A 23,639-nucleotide genomic window follows, 5' to 3' on the forward strand; every position below is an offset into this window, starting at 1 on the left:
GGTATTCTTGCCTGGGAAATCCCGTGGACGGAGAAACCTGGTGGGCTATAGTCCATGAGATTGCAAAAGACACGACTTGGCAACTAAACCATAACAAATACAGCCCCAGCTCTGCAAATTCAGATTTTGTCCTCTTTGTCTCAGCTTTCCTTAGGGGTTTAATCCTCAAACTCCATTTCCTCTGGCTGATAGAGATCTCTTTTTTCCTCAAACAAATCTTCTTTTCTACTATGTTCTTCATGGAAATCACTCTATTTTCCCAGAAAATAAGATTTTAAGTTTTATTTTCACCTTGTATTCATAGTCAATCATTAGATACTTGTTCTGCTGTAGTGATTCCAAGATTTACTTTTTCCTCTCAATTCCTGCTGTCATATACGACGGTATGGCATTGATCACCTGATCAGCTACATAATCAGGGCTGATCATGCAGGGCTTAGCACAATATAAAAATCCAGGTCTCCTTGTTCAAAAATTATTAAGAATTTCAGGGTGTTAATGGGAGATACAGTCTGGAACCCTTCTGAGTCCAGGGTCTTGTGCAAATGCACAGGATGCTTGCTCATGAAGCCAGGCCTGATTGATAATATCATATAACTCTTAGATGACCCACTTCCATCTTTTCTTCTAACTAGTTAGCTTCAGTTCAGTCGCTCAATCGTGTCCGACTCTTTGCGACCCCATAGTTAGCTTAGAATGTTTAAAAAGAGCATCCTTTACAGGACACTTTCATCTAATCAGGAAAGCCTGTATTTATTGTGACAGATACTATTGGTTGGAAGCCCATGGCTTCCAGATCTTTCCTGCTAGCAAATGGCTAGTTTTATCTATATACACTTTGCCTGTGGATTGGGCAGGAGCTGAAGCCAGGAAGCCAGTTAAGACATAGTAAACTAGGTAAGATATTATTATGGCTTGGCCCAAGGGAGAAGAAGTGGAAGTATGAAAAGTGGTCACATTCTAGATATAACTTGATGGTAGAGCCAACAGGATTTATTGATGGATTGACTATAGTAAAAAGGGAAAGAGAAAACTCAAGGATGACAATAAAGTTTTGACTTAAACAATTGGAAGGATAGAGAGTTCTTACTAACTAAAATGGAGAGGATCCCAGAAATAAAAGATTTCAGGGAAAAATTAGAAAATTATTTTCAGACCATGTTTGAGAAGAATATTCTGAATTCACAGTTCAGAATGGAGTAAGAGCTGGAACTAAATTTGGAAAATGTCAGCATAGAAATAGCTTTTAAAGCCATGGAACTAGATGAGATCCTCTAAAAAGTGAATGCATAAAGAGAAGCAGAATAGGGTCTAAGATGTTGGAGATCAAGTAACTAAGAATTGGTAGAAGAGACCAGGAAGAAACAGCCAAATGCAGCAGGAGAGTGCTACATTCCAGTGTATCTAAAAAAGACAGAAGCATCGGTTCAACTGGTGTGGAGGAAGATGAAGACAGAATACTGATCATGGGATTTAATAACATGGAAGTTACTGGTGAATTTTATGAGCACCTCTGTAGGGTACTAGGGTCAAAATACAGTTGTAGTCCAAGGAAGAAAAGATAGGAAGAGGGACTAGGGAAACCAATTATGGTGAAAACTATCAAAGCTAATTCTGAAAATATAGAATATTCTACTTTTGTGCTGATTCTTGTCTGAATGATTAAATGCCTTGGAATGGGAACTTCTGGGCAGCTGCAACTACGTCATTTTTTAGAGAGAACTTCCCAGTACAGTTATAAGTAAGATCAGTCAGATACCCTTCGAAAAACCCCTTATGGTCTCTTCACTGGACATGGACATCATGGTACATGATGGTATTAATGAAGTAAGAATGCAAAATGTATTGGGTTTAATGTAACATATTAACTCAGAATGCTTGAAAACTAGAATATTATGCAATCCTTTGACTTGTGTGAAATTAAAAAAAAAATGAATGAAATGCTAATAATCATGGGAAGTTTCTGTTTTTAGTCTTTCCCAGTGTCTCATTAAATGGCTTCAGCAGTGTTATCATGATAAAGATAAATGCCATGTAGTGAAACAATTCCAGCCATAATGATCAATTTTGACCCAATGCAAAGGCTGGAAGGTTAGTTTCTAAAAGAGGCTCAAATTAAGGGGGAATAAGTGCTAGGTGGGGCTTCCCTGATGGCTCGATCGTAAAGAATCTGCCCGCAATACAAAAGACCTGGGTTTGATCCCTGGGTCAGTAAGATCCCCTTGAGAAGAGAATGGCAACCCACATCAGTACTCTTGCCTGGAGAATCCCATGGACAGAGGAACCTGGAGGGCTACAGTTAATGGGGTTGCAAAGAAATAGACACGACTGAGCGACTAGGCAATGGCACCCCACTCCAGGACTCTAGCCTGGAAAATCCCATGGACGGAGCAGCCTGGTGGGCTGCAGTCCATGGGGTCGCTAAGAGTCGGACATGACTGAGGGACTTCACTTTCACTTTTCACTTTCATGCATTGGAGAAGGAAATGGCAACCCACTCCAGTTGTTCTTGCCTGGAGAATCCCAGGGACAGGGGAGCCTGGTGGGCTGCCATTTATGGGGTCACACAGAGTTGGACGAGACTGAAGCGACTTAGCAGCAGCAGCAGAGCGACTAACACTTTCTCTTTCAAGTGCTAGGTTCTAGCCTCTGCCTTAAAAAAAATTAATGGTTTGATAGCTTTCAAGCTGGAAATGAAGTGAAGGACAAGAAATGGCTGCATCAGATCTGTGAACAAGGTCTGCTTCCATAATCTTAATATGTTGAAGGTAATGACTCTTTGCTTGGGAAGGTCTACCATCAGACCTTTGGGCTTCTGTACCAAAATACCATAGACTAGGTGACTTACAAACAACAAAAGTTTATTTCTCATAGTTGTGGAGGCTGGAAGTTCAAGATCAGGGTGCCAGAATGGTGGGGTTCTGGAGAAAGCCCTTTTCAGGGTTGTGGACTGCTGGCTTTCCACCGTGTCCTCACATGGTGGAAGAGGTGTGGGACCTCTGGGGTCTCTTTTATAAGGATACTAATCTCATTCGAGAGGGTTCCAACCTTATGACCTAGACACCTCTGAAAGATCCCACTTCCTGATACCATTATTTAACTTATATGCAGAGTACATCATGAAAAACGCTGGGCTGGAAGAAGCACAAGCTGGAATCAAGATTGCCGGGAGAAATATCAATAACCTCAGATATGCAGATGACACCACCCTTATGGTAAAAAGTGAAGAAGAACTGAAGAGCCTCTTGATAAAAGTGAAAGTGGAGAGTGAAAAAGTTGGCTTAAAGCTCAACATTCAGAAAACGAAGATCATGGCATCTGGTCCCATCACTTCATGGAAAATAGATGGGCAAACAGTAGAAACAGTGGCTGACTTTATTTTTCTGAGCTCCAAAATCACTGCAGATGGTGATTGCAGCCATGAAATTAAAAGATGCTTACTCCTTGGAAGGAAAGTTATGATCAACCTAGATAGCATATTCAAAAGAAGAGACATTACTTTGCCAACAAAGGTTCATCTAGTCAAGGCTATGGTTTTTCCAGTGGTCATGTATGGATGTGAGAGTTGAACTAAAAAGAAAGCTGAGCACCAAAGAATTGATGCTTTTGAACTGTAGTGTTGGAGAAGACTCGTGAGAGTCCCTTGGATTGCAAGGAGATCCAACCAGTCCATCCTAAAGGAGATCAGTCCTGAGTGTTCATTGGAAGGACTGATGCTGAGGCTGAAACTCCAATACTTTGGCCACCTGATGTGAGGAACTGACTCATTTGAAAAGACCCTGATGCTGGGAAAAATTGAGGGCAGGAGAAGGGGACAACAGAGGATGAGATGGTTGGATGGCATCACCACCATCCAATGGACTCAATGGACATGAATTTGGGTAGACTCTGGCAGTTGGTTATGGACAGGGAATCCTGGTGTGCTGTGGTTCATGCAGTCGCAAAGAGTCAGAAAGGACTGAGTGACTGTACTGAACTGATACCATCACAATGGGTATTAGAATTTCAACATATAAGTATGGAGGGTCAATGTAAAACAAAAAAACAGCCAGTTATTTTCCCAATAAAACAGGTTTATTCTGGAGCAGCAAAGAATTACAATTCAAGACATGCCATTGTTCTGAACCACATCCAAGTCCACACTGCAAACAAAGGAAAGGAAAGTCTTTTATAGAGGATATCGGGAAGTTGGGAGGGGCCTGTTATAAATGAAAAGGCCATTGGAGAAAACTCTGAGCTTGATGTATACTGGCTTTTCACTGGCCAATTTGTGACACTCTCTCATTGGCTGAGTTGTTACCAGACAAGAAGAAAATCTTTTTTCCTTTTGCTGGTGGTAGTAAAGTAGTGTCACTTCCTCCTGAAAATGCAAAGTAGTTTCTTCCTGTTGGGATCTGTACCACTGATTGATATATAGAGGGCATATGCATGAGAGCTTCCCTTTCTGATCACCCAACTGCATTTTAGTGAGGTTTCCCTTTATTAATTTTCACAGTGGAGCACAAATTTTCAGACCATAGTAATCAGGGAGAGAGATTTTCAAGTGACCTTTGTGGCTAGAATGTAAGATTACTTGGCACACAAAGAGGAAGCACTGGAGAAGATGGAAAGAAATCCACTTAAGTGAAATTGCAGGTTTTAGACCATCAGGATAAATTCAGGTGTGTGATTTCTCTCAGTAGGGTTTCTGACTACTTTCAAACCTCTGACTGATTTTGAATTTTTTATTTCCTACTTTATATTTTCCTACTATTTATCTTTGCCAGACTCCCATAGACAGCACAGCTTCCAGATATTCCTGACTAAACCTACTTCTATTCCTCTCTTCCCTTTATTTCTGCAATCATTGTCAACACCGATCACCTCATTATCCAAGAGAAAACTTGGGAATTACCCTAGACTCCTATCCCTCTCCCTAGTGCCATATGTCTTCTGTCCCCATATATCATCTGTTTTGCTCCTTAACATATCTAGAATTAGTTCCATTCTCTTTATAGGGGCCCTGCTTTGGTTTCTCCATTCATCATTTTTCATTTGGATTATTCCAATGATCTCTTAACTGTCTTCCCTATCTCATCTCACTCCCTCCAATATATCTTCCGCAATGCCTCCAGCATGAACTTTCCAAAGTCTTTCATTGGTGCCAACTCTTTGACACAGGCCCTCCCTGACGTGACCTTTTCTTTGTCTCCAGCTCCTCAGCTGCACCCTGGGCTCCAGTCATGCTGAACTGCTCTCCATCCCTTTGGTGTTGAGTTTGGTTCCTCAAGTCACAGGGCTTTTGTGTTCATATCTGCCTGGAAAGTTTTTCCATAATTCAGATTAAACTCATCTCTGGGGAAGTCTTCTTGGACTCTTAAAGCTGATTTATGATTCTCTGATGAGGTTTCTTACCATTGTACCAGTCAAGTGCAGCTTTGTAATTTATTTTCCCATCTGCGTTATAAGCTGGTGAGTTCTGCTGCTGCTAAGTCGTGTCCGACTCTGTGCGACCCCATAGACGGCAGCCCACCAGGCTCCTCAGGGTTAAATGTGGTGACAGCAGAGCTCCACATCTTGTGACCTCTGTTTGTTGACCACCTTCAGGGAAGATCATGCTAACTCCCAGAAGCAGTGATGGCAAAGGGTCAATCAGTAGCGTCCAATGCCCAGCCTCTGCAGTAGGAGCTAGGCGTAGAGCCTGGGACTCAAGCTAGCGGCAGTGGGAATCTCTGATGAGCAGTCCTACAATGGTCTTTGTTGCCTCCAACTTTCTGGCTTTTTTGGAGATTCTGTGAACTGCACAATATATTTGAATAAATCTTTTTTTTTTTTTTTTTCATTTAAGCAATTGATTATGTTCTTTGCAGCCAAAGATGGAGAAGCTCTATACAGTCAACAAAAACAAGACCGGGAGCTGACTGTGGCTCAGATCATGAACTCCTTATTACCAAATTCAGACTTAAATTGAAGAAAGTAGGGAAAACCACTAGACCATTCAGGTATCACCTAAATCAAATCCCTTATGATTATACAGTGGAAGTGAGAAACAGATTTAAGGGCCTAGATCTGATAGATAGAGTGCCTGATGAACTATGGAATGAGGTTCGTGACATTGAACAGGAGACAGGGATCAAGACCATCCCCATGGAAAACAAATGCAAAAAAGCAAAATGGTTGTCTGGGGAGGCCTTACAAATAGCTGTGAAAAGAAGAGAAGCGAAAAGCAAAGGAGCAAAGGAAAGATATAAGCATCTGAATGCAGAGTTCCAAAGAATAGCAAGAAGAGATAAGAAAGCCTTCTTCAGCGATCAATGCAAAGAAATAGAGGAAAACAACAGAATGAGAAAGACTAGAGATCTCTTCAAGAAAATTAGAGATACCAAGGGAACATTTCATGCAAAGATGGGCTCGATAAAGGACAGAAATGGTATGGACCTAACAGAAGCAGAAGATATTAAGAAGAGGTAGCAAGAATACACAGAAGAACTGTACAAAAGAGATCTTCACGACCCAGATAATCACGATGGTGTGATCACTGACCTAGAGCCAGATATCCTGGAATGTGAAGTCAAGTGGGCCTTAGAAAGCATCACTACGAACAAAGCTAGTGGAGGTGATGGAATTCCAGTTGAGCTGTTCCAAATCCTGAAAGATGATGCTGTGAAAGTGCTGCACTTGATATGCCAGCAAATTTGGAAAACTCAGCAGTGGCCACGGACTGGAAAAGGTCAGTTTTCATTCCAATCCCAAAGAAAGGCAATGCCAAAGAATGCTCAAACTACCGCACAATTGCACTCATCTCACATGCTAGTAAAGTAATGCTCAAAATTCTCCAAGCCAGGCTTCAGCAATACACGAACCGTGAACTTCCTGATGTTCAGGCTGGTTTTAGAAAAGGCAGAGGAACCAGAGATCAAATTGCCAACATCCGCTGGATCATGGAAAAAGCAAGAGAATTCCAGAAAAACATCTATTTTTGCTTTATTGACCATGCCAAAGCCTTTGACTGTGTGGATCACAATAAACTGTGGAAAATTCTGAAAGAGATGGGAATACCAGACCACCTGACCTGCCTCTTGAGAAATCTGTATGCAGGTCAGGAAGCAACAGTTAGAAGTGGACATGGAACAACAGACTGGTTCCAAATAGGAAAAGGAGTACGTCAAGGCTGTATATTGTCACCCTGCTTATTTAACTTCTATGCACAGTGCATCATGAGAAACGCTGGACTGGAAGAAGCACAAGCTGGAATCAAGATTGCCGGGAGAAATTTCAATAACCTCAGATATGCAGATGACACCACCCTTATGGCAGAAAGTGAAGAGGAACTAAAAAGCCTCTTGATGTAAGTGAAAGAGGAGAGTGAAAAAGTTGGCTTAAAGCTCAACATTCAGAAAACGAAGATCATGGCATCTGGTCCCATCACTTCATGGGAAATAGATGGGGAAACAGTGGAAACAGTGTCAGACTTTATTTTTCTGGGCTCCAAAATCACTGCAGATGGTGACTGCAGCCATGAAATTAAAAGACGCTTACTCCTTGGAAGAAAAGTTATGACCAACCTAGATAGCATATTGAAAAGCAGAGACATTACTTTGCCAACAAAGGTCCGTCTAGTCAAGGCTATGGTTTTTCCTGTGGTCATGTATGGATGTGAGAGTTGGACTGTGAAGAAGGCTGAGTGCCAAAGAATTGATGCTTTTGAACTGTGGTGTTGTAGAAGATTCTTGAGAGTCCCTTGGACTGCAAGGAGATCCACCCAGTCCATTCTGAAGGAGATCAGCCCTGGGATTTCTTTGGAAGGAATGATGCTAAAGCTGAGACTGCAATACTTTGGCCACCTCATGCGAAGAGTTGACTCATTGGAAAAGACTCTGATGCTGGGAGGGATTGGGGGCAGGAGGAGCAGGGAATGACGGAGGATGAGATGGCTGGATGGCATCACTGACTCGATGGACGTGAGTCTGAGTGAACTCCGGGAGTTGGTGATGGACAGGGAGGCCTGGCGTGCTGCGGTTCATGGGGTAGCGAAGAGTCGGACACGACTGAGCGACTTAACTGAACTGAACTGATTGGCTTCTGTGGTGTGCAACCAGGAGCCCTCACACAAACCTTCAAACTGGCTGCTGCTGCTGCTAAGTCGCTTCAGTCATGTCCGACTCTGTGCGACCCCATAGACGGCAGCCCACCAGGCTTCCCCGTTCCCGGGATTCTCCAGGCAAGAACCTTCAAACTGGGAGAGCCGTCAAATCAGGTTATCCCACTACTGCTGTTCCCAGTCTCTACCACATGGGGTCACTATGGAGAAGGTGGCTCCTCTCCTTGCCCCACTCTGGTCCACTCTTGTGTGCGGTCTCCGGTCACTGTGAGGACTGGTCCATCGAGTTGCCACGGTGCTGCTCCTTCCTGGGTCAGCTGAGGGTACCCGTATGTGGAGTTTCCCAGCTTGTAGCCCTTAGTACTCTTCTCTTTTTGCTCATAAACAGATACCTGCTAAAGGGGTATGTGCTCCAAGTTGGCTGAGCTGTTGTCAGGAAGGGAGAAAATCTTTCTTCCCTCTGCTGGTGGTAGTAAAGTACTGGTGTCACTTCCTGCTGGAAATGCAAAGTACCCTCTTCCTGTTGGGATCTGTACTATTGATTGATATATGGAATGGTATGTGCGTGAGGGCTTCACCTTCTGATCCACAAAATGGTGGTTTTAAAACACGCCACAAATTCTTTGACACCCCTCCTGTCAAGAGATGGGTTATGTTTCTTCACCTTGACCTGGTCGGGTCTTTGTGATGGAAGCTAATCTAAGCTAAGCTTTCTAGGCTAGGTTTAGAAAGCCAGTGCAGGTTCTGCAGGTTCTCTTGAGACACTTGTCAACTGCTATGTAAGAAGTCTGGTGACCCCAAGTCACCTGGTTGAGAGCTCATATGGAAAGACCACATAGAGAGAGATGCCTGAGAACCCCAACTGCTGAGTCTCCCCGCCCAGCCACCCAATACCAGCCATGAGTGAAGAAGGCTTCGAGATTATCCTTGTCCCAGCCCCGTGTGATGCCAGCTGTATGAGAGGATGGAGGAGCTTCCTAGCCAGTCCGGTCAACCCCAGGATGCAGGAGCAAAATCATAAACAATTGTTAGGTAATCACTGCTTTGGGGGCCTTTCTTTCACAGCTGTAAGTAACCAGATGCTCTCTTGCATTCAATGACAAAAGGAATTAAAAATGAGCAGCATGGGAGGGAAGGAGGAATTACTGCTTCATGGGGCAGTTTCAGTTTGGGAAGGCAAAAGATTTCTGGAGATGGCTGCATAAAAAATGTGAATATGCTTAATGCCACTGAACTGCACAGTTCAAAATGGTTAAAATGGTAAAAACAAACAAACAAAAAACTTTATTTTACTAAAAGTTTTAAAAGGAAAAAAAATCTGGGCAATAACTGATTTTGGAATAAATGTAGAAATGGACATTCATATTATTATTATTAATACAACTGGAAGCTATCCAGAACTGGTTCTGGCTCTCAGGTTTTAAAGGTAATATTTATGTGAAAAAAATACACCTCTGTCTTCAGGATGTTGATAGCTGCCCTTAAAAAGAAAATAATAGTAAAAGCAGCGAGCACTGTTCATGGACAAAGTGCTAGGGATGCTGATAAGAAGACAAAGTCTCCTGTGTCTTGCAGTGTAGTGGGGGCTGTGGGGTGGTGGGTGGTGGGTGTTTGGGGAGGGGGTAGATAACTGAAAACAGAATGTGTTGGGTGATGACAAGCGCTGTGGTGAGATTAAAGGAGGCTCACGTGATAGAGAGCAACTGCATGCCCAGTGTACGCTGAGGCCACAGGGGATTTACTAAGGTGGGAAGGATGGGTTGAAGAATAGGGATAGAGTTTGGGGTTGGCCTTTCTTTGAAAATGCTATCAGGCACCCAGGAGACATGTTAAGTGCTCGGTGAGATGCACAGTCCGGACTTTAGGAAAGGCCAGGGCTGGAAATACGGATTTGTGTGGTGCTGGACTGTGGTGGGATTTAAGGAGGACTTGTGAAATAGGGAACAGAAAGTTTGAATACTTAAAGAAACAGAAAAGTGGGACAAGAGCTGTGCGGTCCATTATAGTCCTGTGACAAGTATTATGGCAACGGTTTTTCTGTAACATGTAGCTTCATTTTCTCAAAATTCCAGTTTCCTTTTTAAAAGTGGGAAATGAGGCACAAAAAAGATAGTAAATTGCCCAGGGCCAAGCCATGAGCAGGTGTTAGAGTTGGGGTTTGAACCGGGCTTATGGGAATCCAATGTCCTTCCACTTGCTAAACCTTGGTACAGTCAATACAACACTCCCAGGCTTCCCTGGTGTCCAGGGGTTAAGAATCCACCTTGCAATGCAAGGGACACGGGTTCAATCCCTAGTCCAGGCAGATCCCACACGCTTTGGAGCAACTAAGCCTGTGGGCCACAACTACTGAGCCCACAGCGCTGCACCTGCTGAAGCCCTTGCGCCTAGAGCATGTGCTCCGCAACAAGATGAGAAGCTACCGTGATGAGGATCCAGGGCACCGCCATGAAGAGTAGCCCCCACTCGTGGCGACCAGAGAAAGTCCACATGCAGCAAGCAACAAAGACCCACAGTCAAAAAAGAAATACACAAGTCTTAAAAAAAAACATACAGCACTCCTGAATGAACAGATTATCCAGGTCTCTTATAAATAAAATAAAATATATATGCTTGACTGAAATATTTATTTGAGAATTATACAGCAAAATTGCAAAATGGCATAAACTTTGTAGAGACCTTTAAAAAATGTCCCATCAAACCGCCTGTATTTTTTTCCTTGAAGAAGTACTAATTATTCAGTATCATTTCAATTAAAATGGAGCTCCTGAGAGAAAAAGAGTAGAGGGAAGAGAGGTCATAGTTTTATATGTTGTGCTGAGAAATAAGAGACCTTCCTACATGTTGACTAATCCAGTCAAAATAATTGGCCACTTTGGTGTAAACGCCTGGGAACTCTGATTTTCCGCAGTTTTCACCCCAACTCACAACACCCCAAACGTAAGTCACGTTGTTGACATCCTGACAGACTAAGGGGCCTCCAGAGTCCCCTTTACACGCATCAATAGAACCGTCATCTGTACCTGAGGAAGACAAGGGACAAAGAAAATCACACATTTACTTCCATTGTCAAGGCTATTCTTCCACCAATGCCTGTACTGACACGGACTTTCTTTTTATTTTTTTCAAGTTTTTTGTTTGTAGTTTTTGAACGTGCTGTGTGGCATGTGGGATCTTAGTTCCCTGACCAGGGATTGAACTCCCACCCCCTGCATTGGAAGCGTGCAGTCTTAACAACTGGACCTCCAGCAAAGTCCCAAACACTGACTTTCTTACATTTTCCTAACAGGCAATAACGATGGGCTCCCTTACAGAGCAGGCCCAAAGAGTTGTGGAAATGCAGGTTGGAAAATACTGAGTCTTTTATTAATACTCATTCTCCAAGTTTAGCAAGTACTCTCCTGCTTCCTCTACTTTGTGGAAGCATATTTCATAATGAGATGGCAATCTCAAAGTAGCATCAGTGGCTGAGTGGAAAAATAATAGGGGTACCTAGTACTCACTGATGGAGAAGGCAATGGCACCCCACTCCAGGACTCTTGCCTGGAAAAATCCCATGGATGGAGGAGCCTGGCAGGCTGCAGACCATGGGGTCGCGAAGAGTCGGACACGACTGAGTGACTTCACTTTCACTTTTCCCTTTCATGCATTGGAGAAGGAAATGGCAACCCACTCCAGTGTTCTTGCCTGGAGAATCCCAGGGACGGGGGAGCCTGGTGGGCTGCCGTCTATGGGGTCGCACAGAGTCGGACATGACTGAAGCGACTTAGCAGCAGTAGCAGCAGTACTCACTGAGTGCTTAAGATGTATTAATTGTTCACTGTTTTAATCCCCATCACAACCCTATGAGGGAAGGATCATTAGTATACCTATTTTAATATGAGATAAGGGCCCAGAGACATTAATGAACCTGTCTAGGGTCACACAGCTAATAAGTGGCAGAGCCTGAACTTGAACCCAGGTAGCCAGACTTCTGAGCTTATCCTCTTAACTGTGCAATCATGCCTGGGTAGATTGTGTGCTGTTCTCTCCTTTTGTGCTCTGAAATCCTTAGCTCCCTTTTAAGATGGTGGGGTGGGGGGAGCACAGGGAATGGTCTGTTTACTTTCTTCTCACTCTTGTGACTTTCCAAGATTTTAAACGCTGTATCCAAGAAGTTGGGGCTTCCCTGATGGCTCAGCAATAAAGCATCTGCTTGCAGTGCAGGAGATGCAGGAGACTCAGGTCTGATCCCTGGGTTGGGAAGATCCCCTGGAGGAGGGCACGGCAACCCACTCCAGTATTCTTGTCTGGAGAATTCCATGGACAGAGGAGCCTGGCAGGCTATGGTCCAAAATGTCACAAAGAGTTGGATGCAACTGAGCACACAGACGCATCCAGGAAGTTACAGGATGTCCATAAGTCTGCCTTTTTCTATAACCTACTGTTTGTAAGTGACTTCAATAAAGTGTGCTAAATGCCCTGCCCTGGCTGGCACCCTGCCTTCGGGTCACCACCAGAAGCAGGAACTGATGTAGTTGTGTTAGGTGGTGGCACTAGCGTCCCTGGGATATTGAAGGAGGGAGGGGCAGGGGTCCTGAGAAGCCAAAGGGATTTCTAAGGGGGGAGAGCTGACTTCCAACTGGACGCATTTGAAATGAGATCCTCTGGACTTTTACTTAAAAGTTTAGGCTTTGAGCCTGAATATACCATTGCTTGTCTATAAGACTTTGTCATGTTGATTTTAGTCGCTAAGTTGTGTCTGACTCTTTGTGACCCCCCACGGACTGTAGCCAGGCAGGCTCCTCTGTGCATGGGATTTCCCAAGCAAGAATACTGGGACAGGTTGTCATTTCCTTCTCTAGGGGATCTTCCTGACCCAGGGATCAAATGCGCATCTCCTGCGTCTCCTGCATTGCAGGTGGATTCTTTACCACTAAGCCACCAGGGAAGCCCCTATAAGACTTGGGGCAACTTGCATAACTGCTCTGCATCTCACTTTTCTCATCTCTTAAGATCACCAATGTTGCAGGTGAGGAAACTTGCTCAAGGTCACAAAGTAATAATTGGTAAGAACTGGAATGTAAACCCAGGCAGTCTGGTTCCAGAGTCTGTGCTCTTAATCACCTTGTTGGACTGCTGTATAATGGCTTAGAGAAGATTTTTCCTCTGGGTATTAGATTGCAGGAACTTGAGCTAAGGGAAAGGGACTGAAAGAGTCTGATAAGGTAACAGCCTTTTTACCTTAAGGTACCTTAAGGTAACTTTTAAATACAAAAACTTAAAAGAGGTGGTTTAGTTGCTAAGTGGTGTCTGACTCTTGGCGACCCCATGGACTGTAGCCTGCCAGGCTCCTCTGTCCAAAGAATTTTTCAGGCAAGAATGCTGGAGTGGGTTGCCATTTCCTTCTCCAGGGGATCTTTATATCCAGAGGCCAAAGGAAAAGCTTGGAGGCCCAGAACAAGGTGGTGACTCAGTGGGGAGGACAAAGGTGTTTGGTAGGGACCATGGAGACATCTCCCAGAAGCCACCTCGTGCTTACCTGCACACTGCATCTCTTTTTCAAAGTAGCGACCTGGGTAGAACTCTGAGCAGTTGTTTATTAGATGAACTTCACCCCACCTAAGTGAATATACTTTTTGGTTATCTAAACAAAGTGAAACAAAGAGGCATTTAGAAGTTACAAATGAGGAATCTAAGTATTTACTTTCATAATTTAGTAAACCATTAGGAACATAAAGAATATATATATTCTTTAATACAAATGTAAACTTTTGAGGAGAACTCACTAGCAAATTTAGTCATACATTGCTCGTATCCCATTTCTATAATTGTCTTTCTAAAAATAGTCAAGAAGCCTTATGGAATATCTCGCCTGGGTACTGTGAGATGGGCTTTCCTGGTGGCTCAGTCAGTAAAGAATCTGCCTGCAATGCAGGAGACCAGGGTTCACTCCCTGAGTTGGGAAGATCCCTTGGAGAAGGAAATGGCAACCCACTCCAGTATTCTTGCCTGGAGAATCCCATGGACAGAGGAGTTTGGAGGGCTATATGGTCCGTGGGGTCACAAAGAGTTGGACATGACTGAGTGACTAGGACAGTACACTGTGAAATGAATGGGATAGCCTCCTTCTGGTCACTGAGTCTAGTGGTGAGGTGGGGTGCGGCTGGGGGGTGGCTAGAAATCTGTGATCAGGGTCTTCTCACATAAATAGTTCCAGTCTTCTTATAGTCCCTTATTTGCTTGAAAGTCCTTGTTAGAGTGAAAACAACTTTTAAATACAAAAACTTAAAATGACAATACACATGAAGGAATTGGTATCTATGAGTTTTTGTGTCTGTGAGGAACTGCATCTCCTAAATGATTTGAAAGTGACTGAAAGAAGATTTAGTATTTCCCTTTAAGTCACAGATTTGGGACTTGAACTTGGTCCAAGGAAAGAGAATGACCAGGAGCTGTTGCTGATTGACAGTCCAGGGAAGATGAGAAAGCTAAGAACACAGATTCATATACCTCAGGTATAAGAAGTGAATTTTTGTCCCATCTCCCCTCTTCCTTTTTCCCACCCTACAGCAATTTGTATGTGCTCCAGGAGGGCAGGGGCTGGGCCTGACCTGATTCATTCACTGCTGCACCTAGCCTCATGCTGGTACCAAGTAGTTACTTAATAAATATTTATGTAATTAATGCATGAACTCAGTAATTCCATTATACAATAAAAATTTTATGCCAAATGACTTGGCTCCTCAATTAATCTACAAATCTCTGTCTCTACCTGGGGACAGAAACCTCTGGTTTACCCTGAAAGAACACCCCCACAGATCCTACCCAAGTTGTTGTGGGCTAATATTCTTCTCTTCTGGGAAACAGAGGGAGAAACGAATGCTTTCTAACACATTCCTCCAACAAATATGGCAAATCAGGAAAGAGTTTCTTTTTTCTCCTTCAAGTCATACTTAACATTAGTCTTTTTTTTTTCTTTTAATATTTATTTTTATTTATTTATTTGGCTGGCCCTCCCTGGTGGTTCAGTGATAAAGAATCTACCTGCAGTGCAGGAGACCTGGGTTTGAACCCTGGGTTGGGAAGATCCTCTGGAGAAGGAAATGGCAAGCCACTCCAGTATTCTTGCCTGGGAAATCCCATGGACAGAGGAGTCTGGAGGCTACAGCCCATGGGGGTCACAGAGTTGGGCATGACTTAGCAACTAAAACTCCTTTATTTGGCTGCACTGGGACTTAATTGTGGCATGTGAGTTCTAATTCCCTGACCAGGGATCAAACCCAGGCTCTCTGTATTGGGAGCTCAGAATCTCAGCTACTAGACCACCAGGGCAGTCCCTCAAGTTAATCTTAAGATGACTGCCTTCTTTAGGATAAGAGCTTTCCAAAAATTAGCAAGTTATTATTTCCCCTAACTCAGGATAAGCCTTCCAAAACTGGGAGCTCTTGTAACACACGAGTGATTTTTGAGCCTCCAGACACTGTTTCCTCCCCTGAACTCTTGTTTTGACGCTCCTTGAAGCCTCCCTCACAGTCCGCTGCCTGGTGGTGGCGCTTCTGTCTGATGGCGCCTCTGCACTGTCAGTCCCTGGAGAGCTGACCTTGGTCATTCCACTTTGTAGCCTTAGCACCTCTTGTTTGTTGGCTATGTCCATGGTTTTCATCAGTGAGATTCTAGCACTTTAGCATTACTATCTTGCACTCACAGTTAGGGCTCAATAAACGTGATGATTAATAAATAAGCCAACGTATAAAAACAAATCTACTAGCTTATAGAAAATACGTGAAATAGGAGCACATGTTAAATGCTGCGTCATGAATACAATCAGCAAATTTCAAGGTGTGGGAATTCTAAAATAAGAATGACCCAGATTTATTTAAAATAAATACATTTTAAATAAAGACGTAACTGTTCTAGATTTAAAAGGTTTAAGAAAAATAGCCGCTGAATGCAACATGTAGACTTTGGATCCCAGTGGAAATAATCTGTAAAAATGTTTTGTAAATGATTAAGGCATGTTCAACACAACTGGTTATTGGATGATATTATGGAATTGTTTTTATTAGGCAATGCCAAAGAATGCTCAAACTACCACACAATTGCACTCATCTCACACGCTAGCAAAATAATGCTCAAAATTCTCCAAGCCAGGCTTCAACGGTATGTGAACCGTGAACTTCCAGATGTTCAAGCTGGTTTTAGAAAAGGCAGAAGAACCAGAGATCAAATTGCCAACATCCGCTGGATCATGGAAAAAGCAAGAGAGTTCCAGAAAAACATCTACTTATGTTTTATTGACTATCCCAAAGTCTTTGACTGTGTGGATCACAATAAACTGTGGAAAATTCTGAAAGAGATGGGAATACCAGACCACCTGACCTGCTTCTTAAGAAATCTGTATGCAAATCAGGAAGGAACAGTTAGAACTGGACATGGAACAACAGACTGGTTCCAAATAGGAAAAGGAGTACATCAAGGCTGTATATTGTCACCCGGCTTATTTAAATTATATGCAGAGTACATCATGAGAAACGCTGGGCTGGATGAAGCACAAGTGGGAATCAAGATTGCCGGGAGAATATCAATAACCTCAGATATGCAGATGACACCACCCTTATGGCAGAAAGTGAAGAACTAAAGAGCCTCTTGATGAAAGTGAAAGTGGAGAGTGAAAAAGTTGGCTTAAAGCTCAACATTCAGGAAACTAAGATCATGGCATCCGGTCCCATCACTTCATGGCAAATAGGTGGAGAAACAGTGGAAACAGTGTCAGACTTTATTTTGGGGGGGCTCCAAAATCACTGTAGATGGTGACTGCAGCCATGAAATTAAAAGACGCTTACTCCTTGGAAGGAAAGTTATGACCAACCTAGACAGCATATTCAAAAGCAGAGACATTACTTTGCCAACAAAGGTTTGTCTAGTCAAGGCTATGGTTTTTCCAGTAGTCATGTATGGATGTGAGAGTTGGACTGTGAAGAAACCTGAGCACCAAAGAATTGATGCTTTTGAACTGTGGTCTTGGAGAAGACTCTTGAGAGTCTCTTGGACTGTAAGGAGATCCAGTCAGTCCATGCTAGAGGAAATCAGTCCTGAATGTTCATTTGAAGTACTGATGTTGAAGCTGAAACTCCAATACTTTGGCCATCTGAAGTGAAGAGCTGACTTATTTGAAAAGACCCTGATCCTGGGAAAGATTGAAGGTGGAAGGAGAAGGGGACGACAGAGGATGAGATGGTTGGATGGCATCACCGACTCAATGGACACGAGTTTGGGCAAACTCCAGGAGTTGGTGATGGACAGGGAGGCCTGGCATGCTGCAGTCCATGGGGTCGCAAAGAGTCAGACATGACTGAGCGACTAAATTGAACTGAACTGATGAAGGGTTGGTTTTGTTTTTTTAAGTTTTCACCTGGTAAAGACTGCATATTTGTGGGTGAGATTACATGGTGTCTGAGATTTGATTTGATATCCTCCAGGGGGAAAAAAATAAATTCACCGTAGGGGAATAAGTTGATAAGCTCCTACTGTCATTCAAATCCTTTCTCCACCCTTCAATGCTCCGCCCCCTATCCCGAGGGCTGGAGGGACTGCCTCAAGGAAGAGTGAATTCGGCCCTGGTTTCCAGCTGCTTTCCGACAAAGGACTCAGCAAAAGGAGAAGCAGGGAAGGAGAGAGGATAATGAGACTGGGGCTGGCTATAGCCTTCAACCCGAGGTCATTGCTTCTCGCAAGGTAGCTTGCTGTGCCCAAGACTCTCCTTCTGGTAACTTCTTCACCTTATACCTTCAGATCTAGGAAAGGACTCAGTTCTGGGACTGTTTGACCTGGATTCCTGCACAGCCCTTGTGGTTCCCCAACCTCTCACTCACTTTGTTATTAACTCCTTTATAAATAAACTTTCCTATTATCCTATTGTGCTTGTGATTGATTCAGGGAGCTAAAACAAGAATGGGGAATGTTGGTAACTGAAAACTGCATGGTGAAAATCAGGTTTATTATACTTTTATCTCTACTTTTGTGATCACATATAAATGTACATAATAAGTTTTTTAAAAAGAAAACAGGGAATTCCTTTGTGGTCCAGTCATTAGGACTCTCACTGCCGAGGGCCCAGATTCAACCCCTGTTCGGGACACTAAGATCTGGTGAGCCATGCAGTGCAGCCAAAATAAAATAAAATGTTGGTATTTTAAAAAAGAACAAATAAAAGAACATAATACTTTCTGGATAAATTAATTACTAATAAAATTTTAGCATTTTGTAAGTCTTGGGTATTCAAACATACTATAAATTCAGGTTCATTTGTATGCATATTTTACACTTTTCTCATGGCTCAGCTGGTAAAGAATCTGCCTGCAATGTGGGAGACCTGGGCTCAATCCCTGGGTTGGGAAGACCCCCTGGAGAAAGGAATAGCTATCCATTCCAGTATTCTGGCCTGGAGAATTCCACGGACTGAATAGTCCATGTGGTCGCAAAGACTCGAACACAGCTGAGTAACTTTCACTTTATACTTTTCCATGTGGCAGTTATAAAGAGTGTGTTGCAATAGGAGTCTGTTAGGCAAATGCAGTGAAGCTATTTACAAAGAAAGTTTAAGAGATCGAAAGGAAGCTAAATTTCTAGGCTGACTTCAAGATGAGGGGACAAGTACTGTCTAAATTAATTCTAATCTGTCTCTAATTTAGTAGGTCTTTCTAATAAGGTGAAGTCGCTCAGTCGTGTCCGACTTTTTGCGACCCCACAGACTGTAGCCTACCAGGCTCTTCCATCCATGGGATTTTCCAAGCAAGAGTACTAGAGTGGGTTGCCATTTCCTTCTCCAGAGCATCTTCCCGACCCAGGGATTGAACCCAGGTCTCCTGCATTGTAGGCAGATGCTTTACCGTCTGAGCCACCAGGGAAGTCTCTTCTAATAATTTGCCCCTAAGCAAAGTAAATCTCTTATTCATATGAATGTTCACCTCAAGTCATCTTAGAAGCTCAAAGGATAAATTCTTTATGTTATCTTTCTCTTTGTGGGATGTTGGGGTGTGAGGCACAGAGAATGGGGGAGGGCAGAGAAGAGAGGGGAAGACTATAGGATCACTGACTCGGCACATACTGTGACAATACCTTTGAAAAACATTTTATCTTTCATTCATGTCATTCCAACCAATCCCCAAAGTTCATGTTAGATGTCCCCTGTCACTCTGCTTTTTTCTTGGTGAATGGTTACCCCTCAATGGATGTTTCACTATCGCAGAGTATAGGTATCCTTGAAACTCTGGGTCAGGATCAGTTACATAATTCACAGAGCCAAATTAAATTTAATTTTAAAAATTAAAAATGTGAGGTGAGGCCACTGCAAAAATGACTGAGAATCTCATGATGGTGACAGCAGAGTAGTACAGCAAGCACAAGGCCCTTCGGTGCCCAGAGCTTGGGGTGCTGGGTCCCCACACAGGTCCTCTGCCTGGGAGGGGGCCCTGGCTGGACACTCACTTTTCTGGATTTGATGCACTGTTTCTCTCTGAACCCTGGGAGATTAGCTCCTATGCCTTTCTCTTCCTATTCATTTTTCAACCCCTGCATTCTGACGAACAAACTGTAAAACATACCTTTTTCTCGCCCCCAGCCAGAAACGATGCACTTATCATTAGGTTGAAATAGGTACGGAGACCAGGGGACACAGGCAGGGATGGATTTACTCAACACACATTCTTTTTCGTTTGGGCGTTTTTTCATTTCAATCAAAGCTATGTCGTTTTGGTAGGTAGTTCCATTGTAGTTTTCATGGATAATAATTCGATTCACCGAGTGAACAACCGTCTGAAAGCCAGGTCTTAACCAGTCTGTAAATGATGTCCATATTTGGTAACGATGCATTCTGCTGATTCTGTAACAGATAGGAAAGGCGGAAAATATATTGAGTTGGGATAGGGGGAAGCAAGTATAAATTGGACTTCTGATGCTTCATCTTTAAATTCTCCCCTTTTAAGGAGCTTTTTCATTTTCCCAGATTTTTTAAATCCTTGCTGCCATGAAGCACTGCAATGAAATTGTCTTAGGACAGAATTAAAGTCAGTGGATAAGTGTAGAAAGGAATAGTTCATCTACCTGCTAAATATTAGGGACATAAAGGTCTCACTACTTACCAGAGATGCCAACAGTAGAATGAGTTGGCTACCTCCGAAGTAAGAGTGTGGGAATTGAGGATATTTAAGCAGAAACCAGAGAGCATCTAGCCAGGAATGTGCTTGAGGAAGTGGGGAGTCAGAGCACAGGATCCTAGAGGTTCCTGGGGTGAAGACCTGGGATCATCACTGTAACCTTTAAAACTGACTTCATCCTAACTTTGCGTTGTATTATTTGCTCAAGAACCTTTACTGGGTCTTATTCATCTACAGAAAGATACCTGAGTTGAGTACTGTATCTGGAACACAGTAGCTGTTTCAAAATTTGGTTGAAATGGTGAATGGGTTAAATATTGCCTGTCCTCACGCCTCCCTCCATTTTCTTACCAATTTTCATTTTGTGGTTTCCAGCAAATTTGGCATCTACTATCACTTTCTTGGGCTTCCCAGGTAGCTCAGCTGGAAAAGAATCTGCCTGCAATGCAGGAGACCCTGGTTTGATTCCTGTCGGGAAGCTCGCCTGGAGAATGGATAGGCTACCCACTCCAGTATTCTTGGGGTTCCCTGGTGGCTCAGACAGTAAAGAATCCACCTACAATGCGGGAGACCAGGGTTTGATCCCTGGGTTGGGAAGAGCCCCTGGAGGAGGGCATGGCCACTCTAGTATTCTTGCCTGGAGAATCGCTATGGACAGAGGAGCCTGGTGGGCCACAGTCCATGGGCCTCAAAGAGTCAGACATGACTCAACAACTAAGCACAGCACAGCTTACATCACCTTCTCAGGGAAACACCTTACTGTTAAACAGTGGTGTCCTAGGAGCTAATGAGGTGTTTAGGATGTTTTTATTTACACTCAGTGTTCTAAGAATGCTGTGCTTCATATTAATTTTGGTTATATTTCAGGATCGGAGGTCCTGAATATTGTTCAAAGGTTAACTGTTCATCCATTCAATTTACTTAATAAATATTTAATATGCCGAGTGAATGTGGGTAAGCCAATTAGGAAGCAGATGGTATAATCCAGAAAAGAGGTGGGAGCATGGTAATAGTGGAGATAAAAAGAGACTTTGAGAATTAAATAACTGGCAATTAAAAACACCATCTGGAAGAAATTGTAGTACATATACACAATGGAATGTTACTTAGCCATAAAAAGAAACACATTTGAGTCAGTTCTAGTGAGGTGGATGAACCTAGAGCCTGTTACACAGAGTGAACGAAGTCAGAAAGAGAAAAACAAATATTGTATATGAACACATACATATGGAATCTAGAAAAATGCTACTGATGAACTTATTTGCAGGGCGGGAATAGAGACTCACACATAGAGAACAGACTTACAGACACCACGAGGGGAGGAGAGGGTGGGACGGATCGAAAGAGTAGCATTGAAATATATACACTAGCGTGTGTAAAACAGACAGCCAGTGGGAAGCTGCAATATGGTGCCGGGAACTCATCCTGGTGCTCTGTGCCAACCCAGAAGGGTGGGATGGGGTGGGAGGGAAGCTCAAGAGGGAGGGGGCATATGTGAACCTATGGTTGACTCATGCTGATGTATGGCAGAAACCAACAAAACATTGTAAAGCAATTATCCTCCAATTAAAAATTAAAAAAAATTTTTAAATGCCATCTGGAGTTGGTGATATATAGCTGAGCTGTGTGGTAGGGTTGAGGGAATGAAATGCGATCATTTCTAAATTTCTGCCTTGTATAGCTAGATGAATGGTGTTGCCATCTGCTGGGATAGGAAACAGTAGGTCAGGACAATATTTGGGGGAAGGGGCAAATCATGAGTTCAGTCTTATTATTTTTTATATTTAATTTCTTGGCCGCAGTGTGGGGCAGGTGGGATCTTAGTTCCCCGACCAGGGATCAAACTAGTATCCCCTTGCATTCGAAGTACGGAGTCTTAACCACTGGATCACTAGGGAAGTCTGGAGCTCAGTCTTAGACCTTTTGAATTTTATGTACTATTACTTCTATACAGCCAAGATAGTGTACTGTAGGGTCAGGGTTGGAGAGGGCTAGACTGGAGATATCACTGTGTCAGCATATGGCGGTATTTTAAAGTGCAGATAACTTTAGAAAGAAGAAGTAAGAAGAGAAGACGAAGCCAGGATATACATTGAGGAACTTCAGTATTTCACTTGAGCCATAATGCTCAGTCACTGGAGGAGGAAGCTGCAAAGAAGGCAGAGAAGGTGTGGCCAGAGAGGTAGGTAGAAAACCAGAAGAGCGTTGCGTTACAGAAGCCAAGGGAAAAGGGTCGTTCAGAAGGAAGAAACAAGATTTGGTGCTTTGCTCCAATCCATGAGGATTTTTATGGGTGTCATTCAACAGATTTCCTGTCCCTCTAAAGTTTGGGTCACCTGCAGATTTTCTAAACAGGCCTTCATCTAAGTTACTGTCACATATGCTGACCTTGGTTTTACCCTGGCTCTGCTACAGACTGGGCTTCCCAGGTGGCACTGTGGAGAAGAATCTGCCTGCCAAGGCAGGAGATACAAGACCCGCAGATTCGATCCCTGAGCCAGGAAGATCCCATAGAGTAGGAAATGGTAACCCATTCCAGTATTCTTGCCTGGAGAACCCCATGGTCAGAGGAGCCTGGTGGGCTACGGTCAGGTGGCTACAGTTATGGTGTCGAAGAGAGCTGGACAGGACTGAAGCAACTTAGCACACACCCAAGCTCTGCTGCAGACCTGTAGTGTTGTTTTGGCCAAGTTATGCAACTTCTAGTTTCAGTCCGCCTATCTAGAAAATGGGAGGAATAATATTTGCCTCTCGAGAATGTTAAGAATGTTAAAACAAAAATAACATCTATGAAAGCTCTGGGCACAGTATCGGGTCTGTAAGAGGTACTCCATACATGGTGTTTCATTCATTCTAAAGGTCAGAACTGAAGCCAGAATTCAGAACTCTGTCCTTGACCCATGCAAATGAGCCAAGTGAAACAACTCAGTGCCTACAGGCTCCATCTGCCCTTGCCAGCTGAAGTCAACAACTTGGTCTGTGGGCAACATACTGGGTTCTGAGCAACTGGCCTCTGGACTCCTGATCATGAACATCAGAGAGGTGTTTAGCAGACAACAGAGTGGAACTTACTGATTTTTCTTACATAGGTTTTATCATTCAACTTTATCATAACCTCTATTATCTAATTTCATTGTTTCAGAAATCAGGAATCTATTGGAGAGGGTTTTTTTTTTGTTTTTTTTTTTTTTTACCTGACACAATGGGCAGCAGTCAGAATCCAACAGCCACCGATGTAAATTCCCCCACAGTGGATTTTGTCTCCTTCCTTGATTGCCATCTGCCACGGGAATTCTCCCTGTAAAGACACTCATGTGGTCACTGCCATTCTGCCAGACAGGTGGCTTGAAGATTTCCATCGCAAGGTTCTTAGTCTCTAATAATTACCATCCCTCCCCCTCACTTTCCCCGCTCCCCCTCCC

The 23,639-nt window shown here is 43.3% G+C and overlaps 1 protein-coding gene across 2 annotated transcripts in view; it reads right to left on the reverse strand.

Moving 5' to 3' along the window:
- Nucleotides 1-10,688: 10,688 nt before the first annotated feature.
- CFI (complement factor I) overlaps nt 10,689-23,639 on the reverse strand; it is a 49,807-nt gene continuing 36,856 nt past the window's right edge. Inside the window, exons 12-15 of one of the 2 annotated variants that reach the window (XM_086407032.1) lie at nt 23,412-23,515; nt 19,666-19,943; nt 13,602-13,706; nt 10,689-11,103 (exon numbers count right to left, since the gene is read on the reverse strand). In XM_086407032.1, coding sequence (XP_086263158.1) covers nt 10,886-11,103; nt 13,602-13,706; nt 19,666-19,943; nt 23,412-23,515 — 705 coding nt within the window. In that variant the 3' untranslated portion in view covers nt 10,689-10,885. The remainder of the gene's footprint in view (nt 11,104-13,601; nt 13,707-19,665; nt 19,944-23,411; nt 23,516-23,639) is intronic. The other variant, XM_086407034.1, reaches the window with a different exon arrangement.

This window comes from Bos grunniens, chromosome 6 (assembly GCF_055505025.1).
Source record: "Bos grunniens cultivar Pamir isolate PY7600 chromosome 6, Bosgru_T2T1.0, whole genome shotgun sequence".
Lineage (NCBI taxonomy): Eukaryota > Metazoa > Chordata > Mammalia > Artiodactyla > Bovidae > Bos > Bos grunniens.